The sequence below is a fragment of the Meleagris gallopavo genome, chromosome Z, assembly GCF_905368555.1.
Source record: "Meleagris gallopavo chromosome Z, MGAL_WU_HG_1.1, whole genome shotgun sequence".
NCBI lineage: Eukaryota > Metazoa > Chordata > Aves > Galliformes > Phasianidae > Meleagris > Meleagris gallopavo.
Window position 1 is genome coordinate 21302945 of NC_139435.1, and position 14747 is coordinate 21317691.

At 42.3% G+C, this 14747-nt stretch overlaps 2 protein-coding genes across 4 annotated transcripts in view; one reads left to right on the forward strand and one right to left on the reverse strand.

Moving 5' to 3' along the window:
* Window positions 1–14747, forward strand: part of MAST4 (microtubule associated serine/threonine kinase family member 4) — a 287688-nt gene that overhangs the window by 30948 nt on the left and 241993 nt on the right. The window lies entirely within an intron of this gene.
* Window positions 1583–13151, reverse strand: LOC146542157 (uncharacterized). Its single transcript, XM_085213444.1, has 2 exons — window positions 13074–13151; window positions 1583–2821 (listed from the first exon to the last, which is right to left on the reverse strand). Exons 1-2 carry the CDS (start codon window positions 13149–13151, stop codon window positions 1583–1585), a joined length of 1317 nt encoding a protein of 438 aa, XP_085069570.1.

Below are 14747 nucleotides of genomic sequence, written 5' to 3' on the forward strand. Positions count from 1 at the left end.
ACCAATGGGGGTCCGAATAGAACTCTGGCATTGCCACAGGCCCCAACCAAAGCCATCTTGAGTGATGTGAACATCTAACTCGGCTGGGAGGGTAGGATCAAATATACCCAATGCCTGGGCTTGTTTAACTGCCAGTTTCGCCTGTTGAAAAGCGTCCTGTTCTGTTTTCCCCCAATCCCAAAGCTGCCCCTTTTTTGTGAGTCTATACAGTGGTCTTAGCAGCTGCGCTAGGTGAGGTATAAAAGAACGCCAATAACCTAATACACCTAGAAACTCTTGCAGCTGCTTCGATGTTGTAGGGACTGGGAACGCCTGAACCTTATCGATGACAGCACTGGGTAGTACTTTGGTCTTTCCTGACCAAACCACCCCCAGGAATTTTACAGACAGGCCTGGACCTTGCACCTTTTGGGGATTTATAGCCCATCCCCTCTGTTGTAAATAGGCGGTTAATGAATCCGCCGCCTGCCCTACTGCCTCCAGTGAGTCGGATGTCAGCAGGAGATCATCAATATAGTGATACAAGTTAACATGATCCGTTTTTTTTCCAGTTGGCCAGGTCACGTGCCACTAGATTATGACAATATGTTGGTGAATGCACGTACCCCTGTGGCAGGACCTGAAAGGTCCACTGCCTGCCTCCCCTTGTGAATGCAAATTGTTCTTGTGATTCTTCAGTAATTGGGATACTAAAGAACGCATTTGCTAAATCTAGGACACAATTATAGGTTTTTATCTCCCTACTCAATGTGTCCATTAGGGAAGCAATATTGGGTACAGCTGCATGAATAGGCGGCGTGACCTTATTTAATTACCTATAATCTACTGTCATTCTCCATGTGCCATCCGACTTTCGCACTGGCCATATGGGGGAATTATATGGGCTGTGGGCAGGTCTTATAATGCCTACTTTTTCTAATTCCTGCACCATTTTTGATATTTCGTCCTGCCCACCCAGGAGTCTGTACTGTCTCACATTAGTAATCCGGCGCGGTTTTGGCAGGCAAATTGGCCCATGTTTTGCATGGCCTCTTAATATTACCTGCACCGCCCGGATACTAATACATCTCTGTCGGAGTCTGAACTCTCCCACGGTTGTCTGGAGAGCCAGACCGCATAGAATATCTATGCCCAAGATGTATTCCTGGACTGGGGCAATAGATACCTTATACTCCTGGGGTTGGAGACGCCCAACCCCCAAGTTTAACCATGTTTGGGTGACAGGAATAGTTTGTCCCCCAAAACCACCAGTCATCACTCTGTTTCCATGAAATTTGTTTGGATCTCCGTAAATGATTGATGTTTCTGCTCCAGTGTCCACTAATGCCATAACTCTCTGAATATTTTTTTGGGACCAATAAATCATTAATTCTACATAGGGCGTCCAGTCCTGTCTGGAGGCCCTAGGGGGACTAACATCCCCCATCACACCATGAACTGTGCTAGGGCCAAATTGTCCTTTAGCTGTCTCCAAAGCTGGAGAAGGACATGGTTGGGCTGGCGGTCAATCTTAGCAAATTGGACCCCAGCTCAAATTAGGTCATTAAACATTTGTTTTCGGGAAACCCCTTATGGGTCCCGATCAAGGAGCTCGAATAGCCGGCGTCTTGGTTTTAGTCACCGGCAGGACCTCAGCTCCTTCTAACATCCGAATGTTGCGCCTAGTCCGTATGCATTCTGTCTCCCCCAGATCAGCTACTATCTGAGCAGCCTGCTGAACTACAGCTTCCGAGGTCACCAGAGGGTTTAATATGGAAACCAAGGTCCCATATAGGCGGGAAGGGGCCTGTTGTAAAATTAAATCTCGCATGCCCGCTGAGAACTTGATCATATCTGGGCTATCATACGAGTCTTCATATATTGCTTCTCTCATGCCTAACTTGCGAATGTAGTTTTGAAGGTCCTCCATGGAGGACCATAGTCCTATGTTTAGGGGAATATCTGTTTTATTTGGCCAGACCATCTGGCATGCTGCCGTTAACCAATCTATTATTGAGTGGTTCTCATTGGTATACTGGATGGCAGCATATAGCCTCTGCCTGACAGCAGGATGTAATGTTATGGTGGCCAACTTTGCCATTTCCGGCCCATTAACCATAACACTTTCTGCTCCTGAATCCCATAACCTGATCAGCCATGCAGGTATATTCTCTCTCGGCCTCTGCCAAAATCGCTGCACCAGGTCCATTAATTCAGTAGGAGTGTATGGTCTGGCTGTCACATGCAAATGCGTTTCGGCAGGGGGCCATTGGTCAGGGGGCACCCCTGCTGGTCTATCTTGCACCTTTTTTGTTTTTTGAGTTATAATAGGACGGAGTTCCAGGGGATCCGCCATAACTGGAACCTCTAGGTCTGATTTGGAACTCCTGCTTTCCTCTTGAACCAGGTCCACTACTTCAGAGGTATGACTACCATCTATTGAAATACTACGGACCTGACCTAGAGACTGTAAAATTGTTTTTTTCCCCGTCAATACATTAAGTTCTTGCTCCAGTTTGTCAATCCGAGCTTTTAGTAGCTGATTTTCATTTTCTAAGTTATCTGATCTTGTCTCTGCTTGATTTAAAGCATTCAACAGTGACCATGCCACTGTGAATGCAGCTAATTGCCTTTCTTTTGTAGTTAAGACATCTTTGTCCAGTCCCTGAAAGTATTCTGTTAAGTGTACTGGGGAAATATTCCCCAAAGTACACAGGGGACCCCATTTCTCAATTATAGTTGCCAGTTGATAATAAGGAGATCCCAGAAACCCTGGAATCTGCCCAGGGATCATTTTATCAAGGGGAATGGTGTTCTCCCCCTTGACCCATTTATAGAAACTCTATAAGAGAGACATGATGTAAAGTGGATTTGGCCTGCCTGGCTTGCCAATTGCTTAATCAATGGATATACAGATGGTATATAGTCAATAGATATACAATAGACATACAGTCAATAGATATAGGTGTGTGTGTGTATATATATATATATATATATCCAGGAGCTTGGCTAATATAATTTATATTGGAGGAAATGAGAGAAAGTCACTCACCCTGTCCTGGGCTTGCGAGATGAACTCCTGAGGGAGCAGATCTCCAGAGAGATCCTTCCCCACTGGCAGTCAGCTCTTAAATGGGTCTAGGAGAGGTGGAGCCAGGCTGCACCCCTTCCTGCAGCACAGGTGAATTGCCTTCACCTGTGCTCCCCTGGCTGACTCATTGCTCACCTCAGGTGATCAATCAAAGGTTCAGGCTGTGATTCAGCAGCCCCATACACTAGTATGCTTCAAACTGAATATGCCAAACCAGTAGCCTGCTATATGGCATACATTCTGCCATAAAGAATGGTTATACATTGTTTTAGTCATCACAGTAATGTCAGAAATTTTCAGAATTGTAATAGAAGCTTGAAGATAGGACTTTATTTTCTGTAATTAAGACAGTGCCACAGGTGTATTTTAACAGTGAGAGTTGTTGAAGGGATGTGATTCAAAACAAAGGACATTTCATTTTCATTTTTTTTCTTCCAGTGATCACCATTCTTCCCAAAGGAATACTATGGGTTGCTATTGCTTGACTGGGCGATTTTGGAATATTTGTTTTTTGGAATGTCTCTGAACATATGTGGGGGTTTCATGGTGGTGGCTTGCTCAGCCCCACCAGCTGTTCTCTTACTCCCCCTGTGAGGATAAAGGGAGAAAATAGGATGAAAGAAAGGCTTATAGCTTACAAGGACAGGGATGTCTCTCACTAATTAGTCAAAAGCAAAACAGACTCAGCATAAGGGAGTTTTATGTGATTTGCTGCCCGCTGCTAACAGACTAGAGCAGTGAGAACTAAAAACAAACTGCAGACACCTTCCCCTGTCCACTCTCCTCTACCAACTCCCTCTGAGCAGCGACTGAAGCTGCAGTCAGTCCTTAACTCTTTGTCTCTTTCATGGCCACTGTGCCCTGCTCCACGTGGGTCTGTTTTGTGGGATGCCGTCCTGCCCCACTGATGCTGTGTGGGTTCCCCCCCGGCAGCAGCTCTCCAGGCACTGCTGCACACGGCTCCGTACCACGGGCCCACCCTCAGGAGCTGCTCTGGCACTGTCCCACGGGTGGCATCTGCCCCAGCCTTCCTGCCCCACCGTGGGTTATCCGTGGGCTGTGCCACTGTGGCTGCACTGCTCCGCCTAGTGCCCCGTGCACTGATCTTGGTGCCTGCAGGGAGTTGCTTCTCTCATTTTCTTCCTCTTCTCTCCTATGTGCCGTTGCCACGCTGCAGCCTTCCTGCTGCCAAAACCTTGACATGTAAGCCCAATACAGCATATTCAGGTGTCTTAACAACTTGTGGGCTTTAACAATTTTATGGGCTCCTTCTCGTGACTGATTCATTTCTTTCACTATAGCCTCTTGTTCCTACCTTGCCTGCACATTTCGTTTGCTTCGGTTGCTGACGGAACAGATTTCTAAATCTAGTTTTTTAATAAAACGAACCAAGAAATAGGTTCATGTTACAGTTTCACACAGAATCAAACCGGGCTTTCTATGATGCTTTGTTGGGCACAATAGGTGACCATATACACAATACCGTTCAATATATGCTGAGCAGCAGTTAAATTTAACCTTTTGAATTTTCAGCAGAACTAGGTAACTTAGAAAGAGTCCTCTTGTAGGAAAATTAAATCTATGATTACTGCACTCACTGAAAATATTAATCTGTTTTTTACCTGGAAGAGCTTGTTAAATTACTGGACTGGAAAAAAGAAAAAGTGCAGCACATATTTAGGATTTTCTCCATGTAGCCCTCAAGGCTTATAAAATTAAGACAAAGGGTCCTTCAATGACCAGTGTATAATCCCTGTACGATGACTGACTTTAAACTACTGGGGACCAGGAAGACATTTGGTTGCAATTTTGTAAAATAGTGATTCGTGGCAGAAAAATGATACACTGATTCATCCACGCAGACGCCAGTTTTTGGCTTTAAAGTATATTTATGTGCATACTTTAAAAGATGGTTATGAGGTTTCCTGGGGTTTTGCAGTTAAAGGGAAAATTGCAAAGACTGCTTTAGAAATATTATCCTACATCAGTGCTGTAAAAAGTGAAAATTGTAATTCCCCTTCCTATCCCATCTAAACCTGAGATGTGAATGATGGTAGAGTGTGCATAAATTCCACTCTCACTAAAATATTAGTGCTAATTACAGCTGAATACAGTCATTCCAAAAGTTTGAGAGTTCAAAGAATTTACCCTGAAAAGACATTCTTTTTTTCTCATTCTTTAAAATTCTGGAAATCACATCCTGAATTTCCAGATAGAAGAAGTAGGAGCAGTCCGTTGCAGTGTGTCCTTTCATTATAATTTCCTTCACTTAAAAAATCTGCAGCGGTATTGGATTCCCCTCCTGCACTCAAACTGGTGTGTTCTCTTTCTCACTTGGATTGTAATACAGAGATAATAGGTTTTGTTCTGTGTTGTAGAACGCACCTGGTCTGAAAGCAGAGTGATGGTTCTCCAACAGAAGTTCCAAGGTTCGGCTGGAAGTAAATACTGTTTTATGTCATGGCTCTCTTCCTGAGGGTACTACTTTGACTCTCTCCTGCCCCTTTCCATCCTCTTCATATGCATTTGTGTTCTCCTGTGCTGAGCTATAACAAGAATTGTAAATACACCTTTTTTCTCATTGTGATGGGTAAACTGAGAATAATCTGGCAGGTAAACCCCTTGATGTGTTCTGCTTGTGGGATGCTGCTTGTTCATGCTGTTGTTTTCACTATACGTGACTGAAATGAACCATTTCTCTCGTTACATAAATAACAGGGAAAATGGATTTTTGTTCTGTCTAGCAAGTGTCAGATGGGTATTTTGCATGCAACTTTTTGAGAAAAAAATGTCTCTGGAGATTGGGATTGTAAAAGGAGTGCCTCCCAACCCCTCTGCCACCAAGTCAGGGCTGATGTCCCTTTCCAGGATATCTACCATACCTTCACTGAGGTTGACCTGTAGACATGTTTTATATTTTCTCATCCTACCTGGTGTGTGAGTTCTGCTGCAGAGGGTCCTGGTAGCTGTCTCCATGACTTTGATTGGCTCATCTATGTGTGGCTGATGCAGTATAGCTGCAGGTGCTACTCTGTGCATACATTGGAGGTTTGCAGAGACATCTTGTCCTAGCGCATGAGTCACACCCCAAACAAGACGAAGAGTTAGGCAGTCTTTGCAACAGCGCACAAGTGTATACAGCAGAGTTTATTTTACTGTTACTTTAGTACCACAAGCAAACTTGCTGTTTCCCTTAATGTGAAACATTCCCTTAATGTGTTTCATTTGATAGATGTGTATGAAATTTTTACAAAGCAGTTCAGTTGGCAACTTTTTTTGGTACAGTTCCAGATTGAAACATAAGAAAATAATACCATCTGACCTGCTGCATAGCAGAGAATACAGGGCCTTCTTGAAAGGTTTTCCTTTTGGGTGACAGTAAATTGTTTGGGGAAAAAGGTGGGCTTAGTTTTGGCTTGGTTGTGTGAAGAATTAAGATCTTGAATGCTAGTGCTGGATTGGTGCAAAATGCTTTATCAAACTTGAATAGACCCCCTAATTATAGGGTGACAATTTGTAGAAGAAAAAATCCCATGTGAATTATGGAGTAATATGCTTCTTAAACAAATGTGGCTCTTCATCAAATGACTTGCAGTGTTGCTTTCTCAGCACAACCTCCCAACAGTGCTGTCTGGAGGGTCATCAGCAGCGACTGTGCTCCTGAGAACTTTGTCAGAGCTGAACTAGAAAAAAAGATAAATTAAGCATCCAGTGATTTCCTGGTGCTTTAAGTAGAAGATAAACATTTTGCAGAGGAAGTAGGAGGGGAAAAGGAATCTCCTCTCAGGATACTTGCTCCTCAAGATAGGAGGCCAATTTAAAACCTTGAATTTAAGACATTTCCACTTTTTATCTAGTTAAAAATGTTTTCACTTGATAGACAGGAAGGCTGTGCTTCCTTTTGTCCCCTTACTCAGATGAGGTCTCTCTATGAAATCTAAGTGTGAAAGGTAAGTTCTGTGCCTGGGCAGGTGGTGGCAGAGTGTGGCTCTCTGCCCTGCCTCCTGCCTGGCTCCCCTCCCCGCTTCTGCTGCAGACTGGAGCTGTGGGTGGCCGCCTACCTGCCTTGCTGTGCCTGTACACACTAGCCCTGCCACTGGCTTCTTCACTCACTGACATGGTCATAACGCTTCAGCTTACCAGCACAGCTCCCCAGCCTCCGAAGGAAATGAGGCTGTTTCAGAGGGTTGGAGAAATTTATACCCTCCTGGCATCAGGGGGAAAATTCTGAGTTAGATGTTGGGGTGTTGTGATCCTTCTGCCATGAATGTCCTTTTTGTATGCTTTGAACTGACTTGTGTGACAGCAGCTGATGGGATCCTCATGCGGCACAGCTGGTGTGCTACCATACCACCTGGTAGCACCTTGTAAACAAACAGATCAAATGGTGCAGATGTACTTTGTTCACTTGGTGTCTTAGAGCTCCGCTCTGCAAAGAAGGCTGGGGTATTCCTCTTCTGAAGTGAAGCCTGCTGGCTGCAAAGTAGGATATCTTTTCATTTTCCTGCAAGCGCTGAGTGGTTTAATGTTTGGAATAAAACCAAGAGCTTATAAGACTAGGTACAGCTAGTGCAGTTGTACTGGTGAACCTGGTTAATGTCTAGTTCTAATATAGAGAAGCTGAAATAACTGTAAGAACATGTTAGAATGTAGTATGTAAAAATGTAGAACAGTTGCCACTTGCTGTGCTGTCAGCACATGTGGCCATGCTTGTTGCTGTGTGCCTCTGGTTCTGCTTGGTCTGTGGGCAAGCAGGGAAACAACTGTTGGCTGCAGAATTTCGCAAATGAGCTGAGGAGCCTTTAAAAAGTTCTTGCTTATTGCCTAACTTCTTTAGATGACACGGTACAGATTCTTGTGCCTGTAGCCCTTTTGAAAATCTTTAACATTTCAGAAGAGGCACATCTTGTAATACTGTCATCCTCAAGCTGATTTTTGTAGCTCCATAGAGGAAACCTTCCAGGAGGACTTGAGGTAGATGGTAATAAAAAAAACCCACAGCACAGGGGCAGAATTCTACAGAGCATCTTGGAAAATGCTAGTTTATCTTCCAGCTACATTGGAAGCCTTTTCTCTTTTTATTTTATATCCTGTTCTCAGGGATTGCTGGTTAATAATTCACATGTTCTGCAGTTACCAATTAAAGAAAAATTGAATTTGAAACAGCAGTAGGTTCAATTAAATATATTTGGGAATCAGTTATTTCTTCCATTGCTCAGAAAGGGAGTTAAATTATTTAAAAAGTCATTTATTCATGCATTTTTCTTTACATGAGCAAAAGATACCGATGGCTAATTACCATTCCTGAGGAATTAAACATTTTCATGCTCTAAAACTTGGGACTTGAAAACAGAAAAAAGCAAACCAATTCAAAATGAAACAAATGTTACTTAGATGGAGTGCATGCTTAAAGATGATGGCAGTCTTTACAGAAAGGCAGTCAAATTTTGTCAGAAATAAAATCTTACACTTGAATATGCAGGGTAGAATAGCTTATTAGAATGTGTACATCAGCAACTGAAGTCATTTGGCACAAACAGAGTGGAATTCTTACTCAATTACAAAGAGTGGAAAGTGAATCTGTTCTTTCCAGAGAGTCTTAATTTCCCTCCACCACCAGCAATCCTTACCAGTTGCATGAAGATCAAAAAGGTCTCTCAATTACATGGTACATGGTATGCTTATTACTGGGTTGGGCTTACTTTTTTCAACCAACTTGTGTTCCCTAACTGGCCTCAGTAAAGTACCATATTAGTCATGTTATGGCTATTTGCCATAGGCTATAGGAAAAGTGATGCTTATTTCTAAGTGGAAACTTGCAGAATTTCCAGTTTTGGTGAGAAGACAAGTAGTTAACATGCATTGCTATCCTGATAACGCTTCTTACACAGCAGTCGCTTCTTACAGAAAAGCTATATTAAGCAGGGAACAAATGGTTTTCAAAACACAATTTACTTTTAAAAGGAAGTGAGCTTCTCACCTATGATGATATAATACAATGAAAGCAGAAGCTTGGTTGTGTTAAGATAATGTCAGAAAAAATCAGAGTTTATACTATGTGGATTCTTAGCAGTCCATAGCAAGGTTGAAATTGTTGTTATCAGCTTTTTTCCTTTAGTCTTTCCTACTTGTGAGGACCTTTGACTTCTCCTTCCTTGAGCACAGCTTGACGCCCACCTCACCTCAGGATGCCTTTTGTAGCAAGTGCGAGGTTGTGGTGTATTGCTGCTGGTACAGAAGCATGCAGAGCATGACTGCCTGACAACAGAAGTCTGGTCATTCAGTGTGGCTTCCTTGATATATGAAGTAGTCTTCAGTGCATCCAATTGAATGTTTTCTAATTGCATCCAAAACTTGGTGCAAGTATCCGGATGGGTTTAATAGTTTGGCATGTCTGGCATACCTCCTTTGGGTAGAAGTTTTAGGAGGGTTTTTGCTTAAAAGGTGGTAGGAGACTTTTGTTTTAAAACAACAACAACAAAACAAAACAAATACAAGACAACTTCTTCCAGGGATGCTGGTAGAACACTTGTGCCTGAAAACAATTGCATTTTCCAAATGTAAATTGAGGGCAAATTTGTTTTCTGTGTTTTGATACCTGAAATGCTATGCAGCTTTCCATAAATTAAATTGTTTTCTGTAGCAGTAAATTGTAAATATAAGCTAGGTTGTTTTTTTTTTTTCTTTTTTTCTTTTTTTCTTTTAAATGAGACTTTCACTTCCTCAGGTCATTGCAGAAAGAATAAATTTCACTATAATACTGCCTGCATCAGGTGTTAAGCATTCAAGGGTAACTCTGAATCTGAAAACAGATTCAGAAAATTTGTAGCTGCTTTCCCTGAAAACATGCTGAATGTCATTCTTATCTGAGAGCATTTGAAAAGGCAATCCTCACTACGTAAGTTTGTTATGCTATTCCATTGAAAATGTTTCTTCAATCCAGCTACCTAATGAATCACCTCTGTACTCTGCACTCTGATCAGGAGAGAAGGCAGTATTTCATCATGAGGAGTTCTGCGTGCTTTGGAATGCTGCAGAACGATAGCTACATGTTCATGTCCCCACAGTAATTGTCAGACTGTACTTGATCAACAGCAAATATCAGTCAAATCAAACAGCATTGATTTGGGATCTCACAGCATATGTTTTGGCAGCATTTAACAATTTGGAGAACAGAAACTGTTCTTTATGGTGATAGGAACTCAAGGGACCAGGGAGCTGCATCTAATAATCTTGCATCATTTATGTGACACATAAATAGTGAATCCAAGGAAAAGCGTAGGTTCTGCTGCACAGTAATGCAGATGAGCTAACTGTCTTGTCTGTTGTGTTAATACAGTTATCAGTACATGAATATTTTTGCCTATGCCATACTTTATAGTGTGTACAAGTTGGACTTCTGAGTTGCTAGTGAAACTTTAAATGGACTTTTTTCATCATACACTTTTAAGTCTGTTAGTGAACAAATTTCACTGTAAAAGTGCAGCTGGCTTCAGATTCTTTTTATTACAGTAGGTATTTTTGTTTTAGCTGCAAACATATTGTACTATTGCCATGTGTTAGTTACACCTTCAGGGGCAAGTCTTATAGTTTTTCTGCAGGAGCTAGCTTCAAATAACTAAGCTTACTTGTCTTCAGAGTGAAATATAATTGTTGGTAGTTGTCTTTATGGAAAACTTTTAAACATTACCTGAAAGGAAGAAAATTAAATTATTGAATACAGTGTATGTCTTCTTTGTACTGGTTTTGTTTATGTGGTTCATTGTTGGTACATTAGATAGAAACAGATCTTTCTGAGTCTTTTCCAAGTCTCACTTTTGGATTATGGAGTTTTTCTGCTTATGGTCTGCATCTCAGTACTGTAAGGTACTGAGTTACCCAAGAGTACGCAGCTACCATAAGAAAAATTTTACTTGTTAGGTTGAAAGAGCTTATTGAGAAGCTGTTGATATTTGAGTAAATTGTGTGTAACCAAGGAGCATTCCAAGGAGCTGGAAGGTCCTGCTAGCTTTCAGTGTTTTCTTAGATCTACCCAGGTTTTTTTTTCCTTCCAGCACTCTGGCCCTTACTGTCTCTTTCTGCATTCCTCATGTGTTTATGTGAAGAACAATTCTACAGGCTGAGAATTGGAATGTGTTGTGTTGTTTTAGTTACGGATCAGTCTTTAATAAAGTTTTCAAGAGCTGTCCGTGCTAAGCCTTGGGTGAGTGACAGAAGAGATCAAGGAGTGGGAAGGCTGGACAGTGGGGCTGAAGGAGGTACTGTCTGACCCGGTGTATTTTTCTTTTTCCTTGGCTGTTTTCCTGCTGCTCCCACAGCTCTGCTCTGTTCATGCTGCATCAGTTACGCTGTCTTCCTTGACATGGGCAGGAAATGCACATTTTCTCATGAGACGGAGCAATAGGAAAAGGGCAGAGCTGGGGCAAAGACATGGTTTGTACAGAACGGTTTCAGAACCTCCCTTTCCGCTGCTGAGGGTGGAGCAGAGAGAAATGATTTTCTCTGAGGGGCCTCATAAAAGCTGAAGTGGAATGGTCCTTGCACTGCCCAAGAACATGACACACTTGCGATCACCCTTCAGAAGGTAGAAATCAGCTGCTTTGTAGTGCAGCCATTGTGTGTAACAAAATGTATTGAGATGAAGTATTGTGGGCAGCATTAAAGCAGTTCTTTTAAAGACGAGCATTAAATGTTGTTCTCTTGAAACTGAGTGAAGATAATTGACTTTGTCCAAGATGTATGTGTGGGTCTATGGTATACACAAATTTTATGAAACTGAAATACTTTTAAAGATGTGTAAGAGTGTAAAGATGCATTAGATGTGTATTAGATGCTGGAGAAGACAGGCTCTATCCAGCTGCTCTGTACATCTATTCTCCAGAGATTCTGAGGAGATGAGGAGCTGAGTTGATGTGGTTTTTGTTTTGTTTTGTTTTCTAAGTAACTGTTGGCTGCTTAAACAAACAAAAAAATCTCTTGTTGTCCCTTCCTGTTACATTACATGATTTATGATTTGTGACCCTGTGCTGGCAAAAAGTCTGTTGTGATTGAGAATTATGTATGCCCTGTCACTAGCATCTCTGGGAAGTGAGAGGGCTGCTGTGAATGCATGTCCGGCCCAGATCTGCCTGCTTCCTTATGCTGGCGCCAGGGCCTGAGAATGTCCCTGCGTGTGACATGTGGATGTCCTTTGTGTGTCTGTCCTGCCGCCTGATGTGCTCCCTCCTCTACTGGGCATTGAGGGCACTGCTCTGCAGTGTGGTATCTGCCCTGTTAAACCTTGCATTTTGCCCTTGTTTTTGGACAAAAGAACCTGTCTTTTAATGAAGAGGACTGTTTCTTGAATGAACCAGTGGTTTGGTTTTGAGCTGCCCTTTTGAGAGTCAAAAGCATGTTTTTATGGAACATATTCTAGTGCTTAACCTCCTAGTTCCTTCCATTAAGTAATAGATCCATTTTATCATAGAGTAGAATTGTGGAATCCTTAGAATTGGAAGGGACCTCTGAAGGCCATCTAGTGCAACTCCCCTGCAATGAAAAGGAATATCCACAGCTTGATCCGGTTGCTCATAGCCTGGTCCAGCCTGCTCTTAAAAGTCTCCAGGGATGGGGCATTCACAATATCTCTGGGCAGCCTGTTCAAGTGCCTCACCACTGTCAATGTAAAAGATTTTTTCCGTATATCCAACCTAAATCTCCTCCCTTTAAGCTTGAAACTATTTCCCCATGTCCTGTCACAACAGACCCTGCTGAAGAGTCTGTCCCCTTCTTTCCTGCAGCTTCCCTTTAGAACTGAAATGTCTCAGGTCTGTCTGGAGGTTCTTCAGCTCTTTCAGCCTGTCCTCATAGGGAAGATGTTCAATCCCTTGGATCGTTTTTGTAGCCCTCCTCTGGCGCACTCTGCCAGGTCTGTGTCTCCTATATGAGGACTTCACATCTGAATACAGTTCACAAAGTGAGGCCACACCAGTGCAGAGTAGAGGGTCAGGATCACCTCTCTCACCCAGCTGGCCACAATTCCTTTGATGCAGCCCAGGGTACAGTTGGCTTTCTGGGCTGCGATTGCACGTTGCTGGCTCATGTCCAGCTTCTCATCCACCAGTACCCCCAAGTCCTTTTTGGCAGGGCTGTGCTCAGCCCTTTCATCCCCTAGCTTGTACTGACAGTGGAGGTTGGCTCAGCCCAAGCACTAGACCTTGCATTTGGATTTGTTGAAGCCCATGAGGTTCTCCTGGACCCACTGCCCAAGGTTGTCTAGATCTTTCTGGATGGCGTCTCATTCCTTGGGCATGTTGACTGCTCCCCACACCTTGGAGTCATTTGCAAACTTGCCAACAATGCACTCAACCACAATTTTGATTTAATTGATGAAGATACTGAAGAGTATTGGTCCCAGCACTGACCCCTATGGGACACCACTTGTCACTGATCTCCATCCAGACACTGAGCCATTGACTCCCACTTTCTGGATTCACTCATGCAGCCAGTTCTTCATCCATTGGACAGTCCACCCATCAAATCCATTTCTTTCTAATTTGGAGAGAAGGGTGTTGTGGGATACTGTATTAAAGGCCTTACTGAAGTCCAGATAGATTACATCAGTGGCTCTTCTCTTGTCCATTGATGCAGTGACACCATCATAAAAGGCCAGTATGTTGGTCAAGCAGGACTTGCCCTTGGTGAAACCATGCCGGTTCTCCTGTATCGCCCCTCTGTTTTCCATGTGCCTTAGCATACCTTCCAGGAAGATCTGCTCCGTGGTCTTTCCTGGCAGAGGTGAGACTGCCACGAACAGTAAGCTTCTATCTGGGGCTAAAAAGGGTGTTTGTTTTGGGTAACAGATAAATGACTCAGTGAATTCTGTTCCTTTCTTCCACATGAGTTTGGGTGTCTGGATAAGGAAATGGAAATCTCAGATTGTATATGGTATACTTGGATGTGTATGTGGATTCATTGCATGGGCAAAAATAGAGCTAGAATATGAATAAATTTTTGTCCCCTCTGTTTATACACACATAAACTAGTTTGACAGCAAAGAGTGAGAATAATATGGTAACTTGTTTTTATTTTCTTATTTCAAAGGTGTTCCAGATAAAGGAAAAATGAAAAATAACTTTGTGCTCAGACTTGTGGTGGTCATCTTATTAAATTTTTGTATTTCACTTATTAGAGAATCTTTTTAGCAAGAGCATATTTGCGAATTTTCTCTCTGGCTTTCGCTGAAGTTTTGCCTTCTACCTACTATAATCAAATCCTAAATAGAATTAATGAATTATTCATAGATTGCCCTGAAAGTTGAAAATGGGAGAGGGTGGAGAAAGCAACTTTATAAACTTCCTCTCCATATTTAGCTCAGAGTCATAGTTTAAATCTTTCAAACTAAATACTAAAAAATTCAGTTTACGTGATATACATTTGTATTTCCCATTCAGATAACTGAGTTCATAGAGTGTTATCTGCAAAGCAGTAGATCTGATTCTAAGTTACTATTAAAGAAAGCTAAACATTTGTTAGCTTCAGGCACTTCCACTGCATTTGTGCTTAGTTGCTGTTTTAAGCACATTAAAGAATGCCAGTATCAGGAGTCACCAGTTTTATTCAAACAGTTGCAAATGGTTGATTCTTCCTCTCCTGTCTTCATTAGCTAGTCCACATTTGTTTGAAAATGGGCAAAATG

What these genes read in the sequence shown, in the direction of transcription:
- LOC146542157 (XM_085213444.1), bottom strand. Translation starts at nt 13,151, where the DNA reads ATGAGCCAGCAACGTGCAATCGCAGCCCAGAAAGCCAACTGTACCCTG. An exon ending in AAGGAATTGTGGCCAGCTGG is followed by an intron (nt 2,822 to 13,073) that starts GTGAGAGAGGTG and finishes TCTCTCTTATAG; the next exon opens with AGTTTCTATAAATGGGTCAA.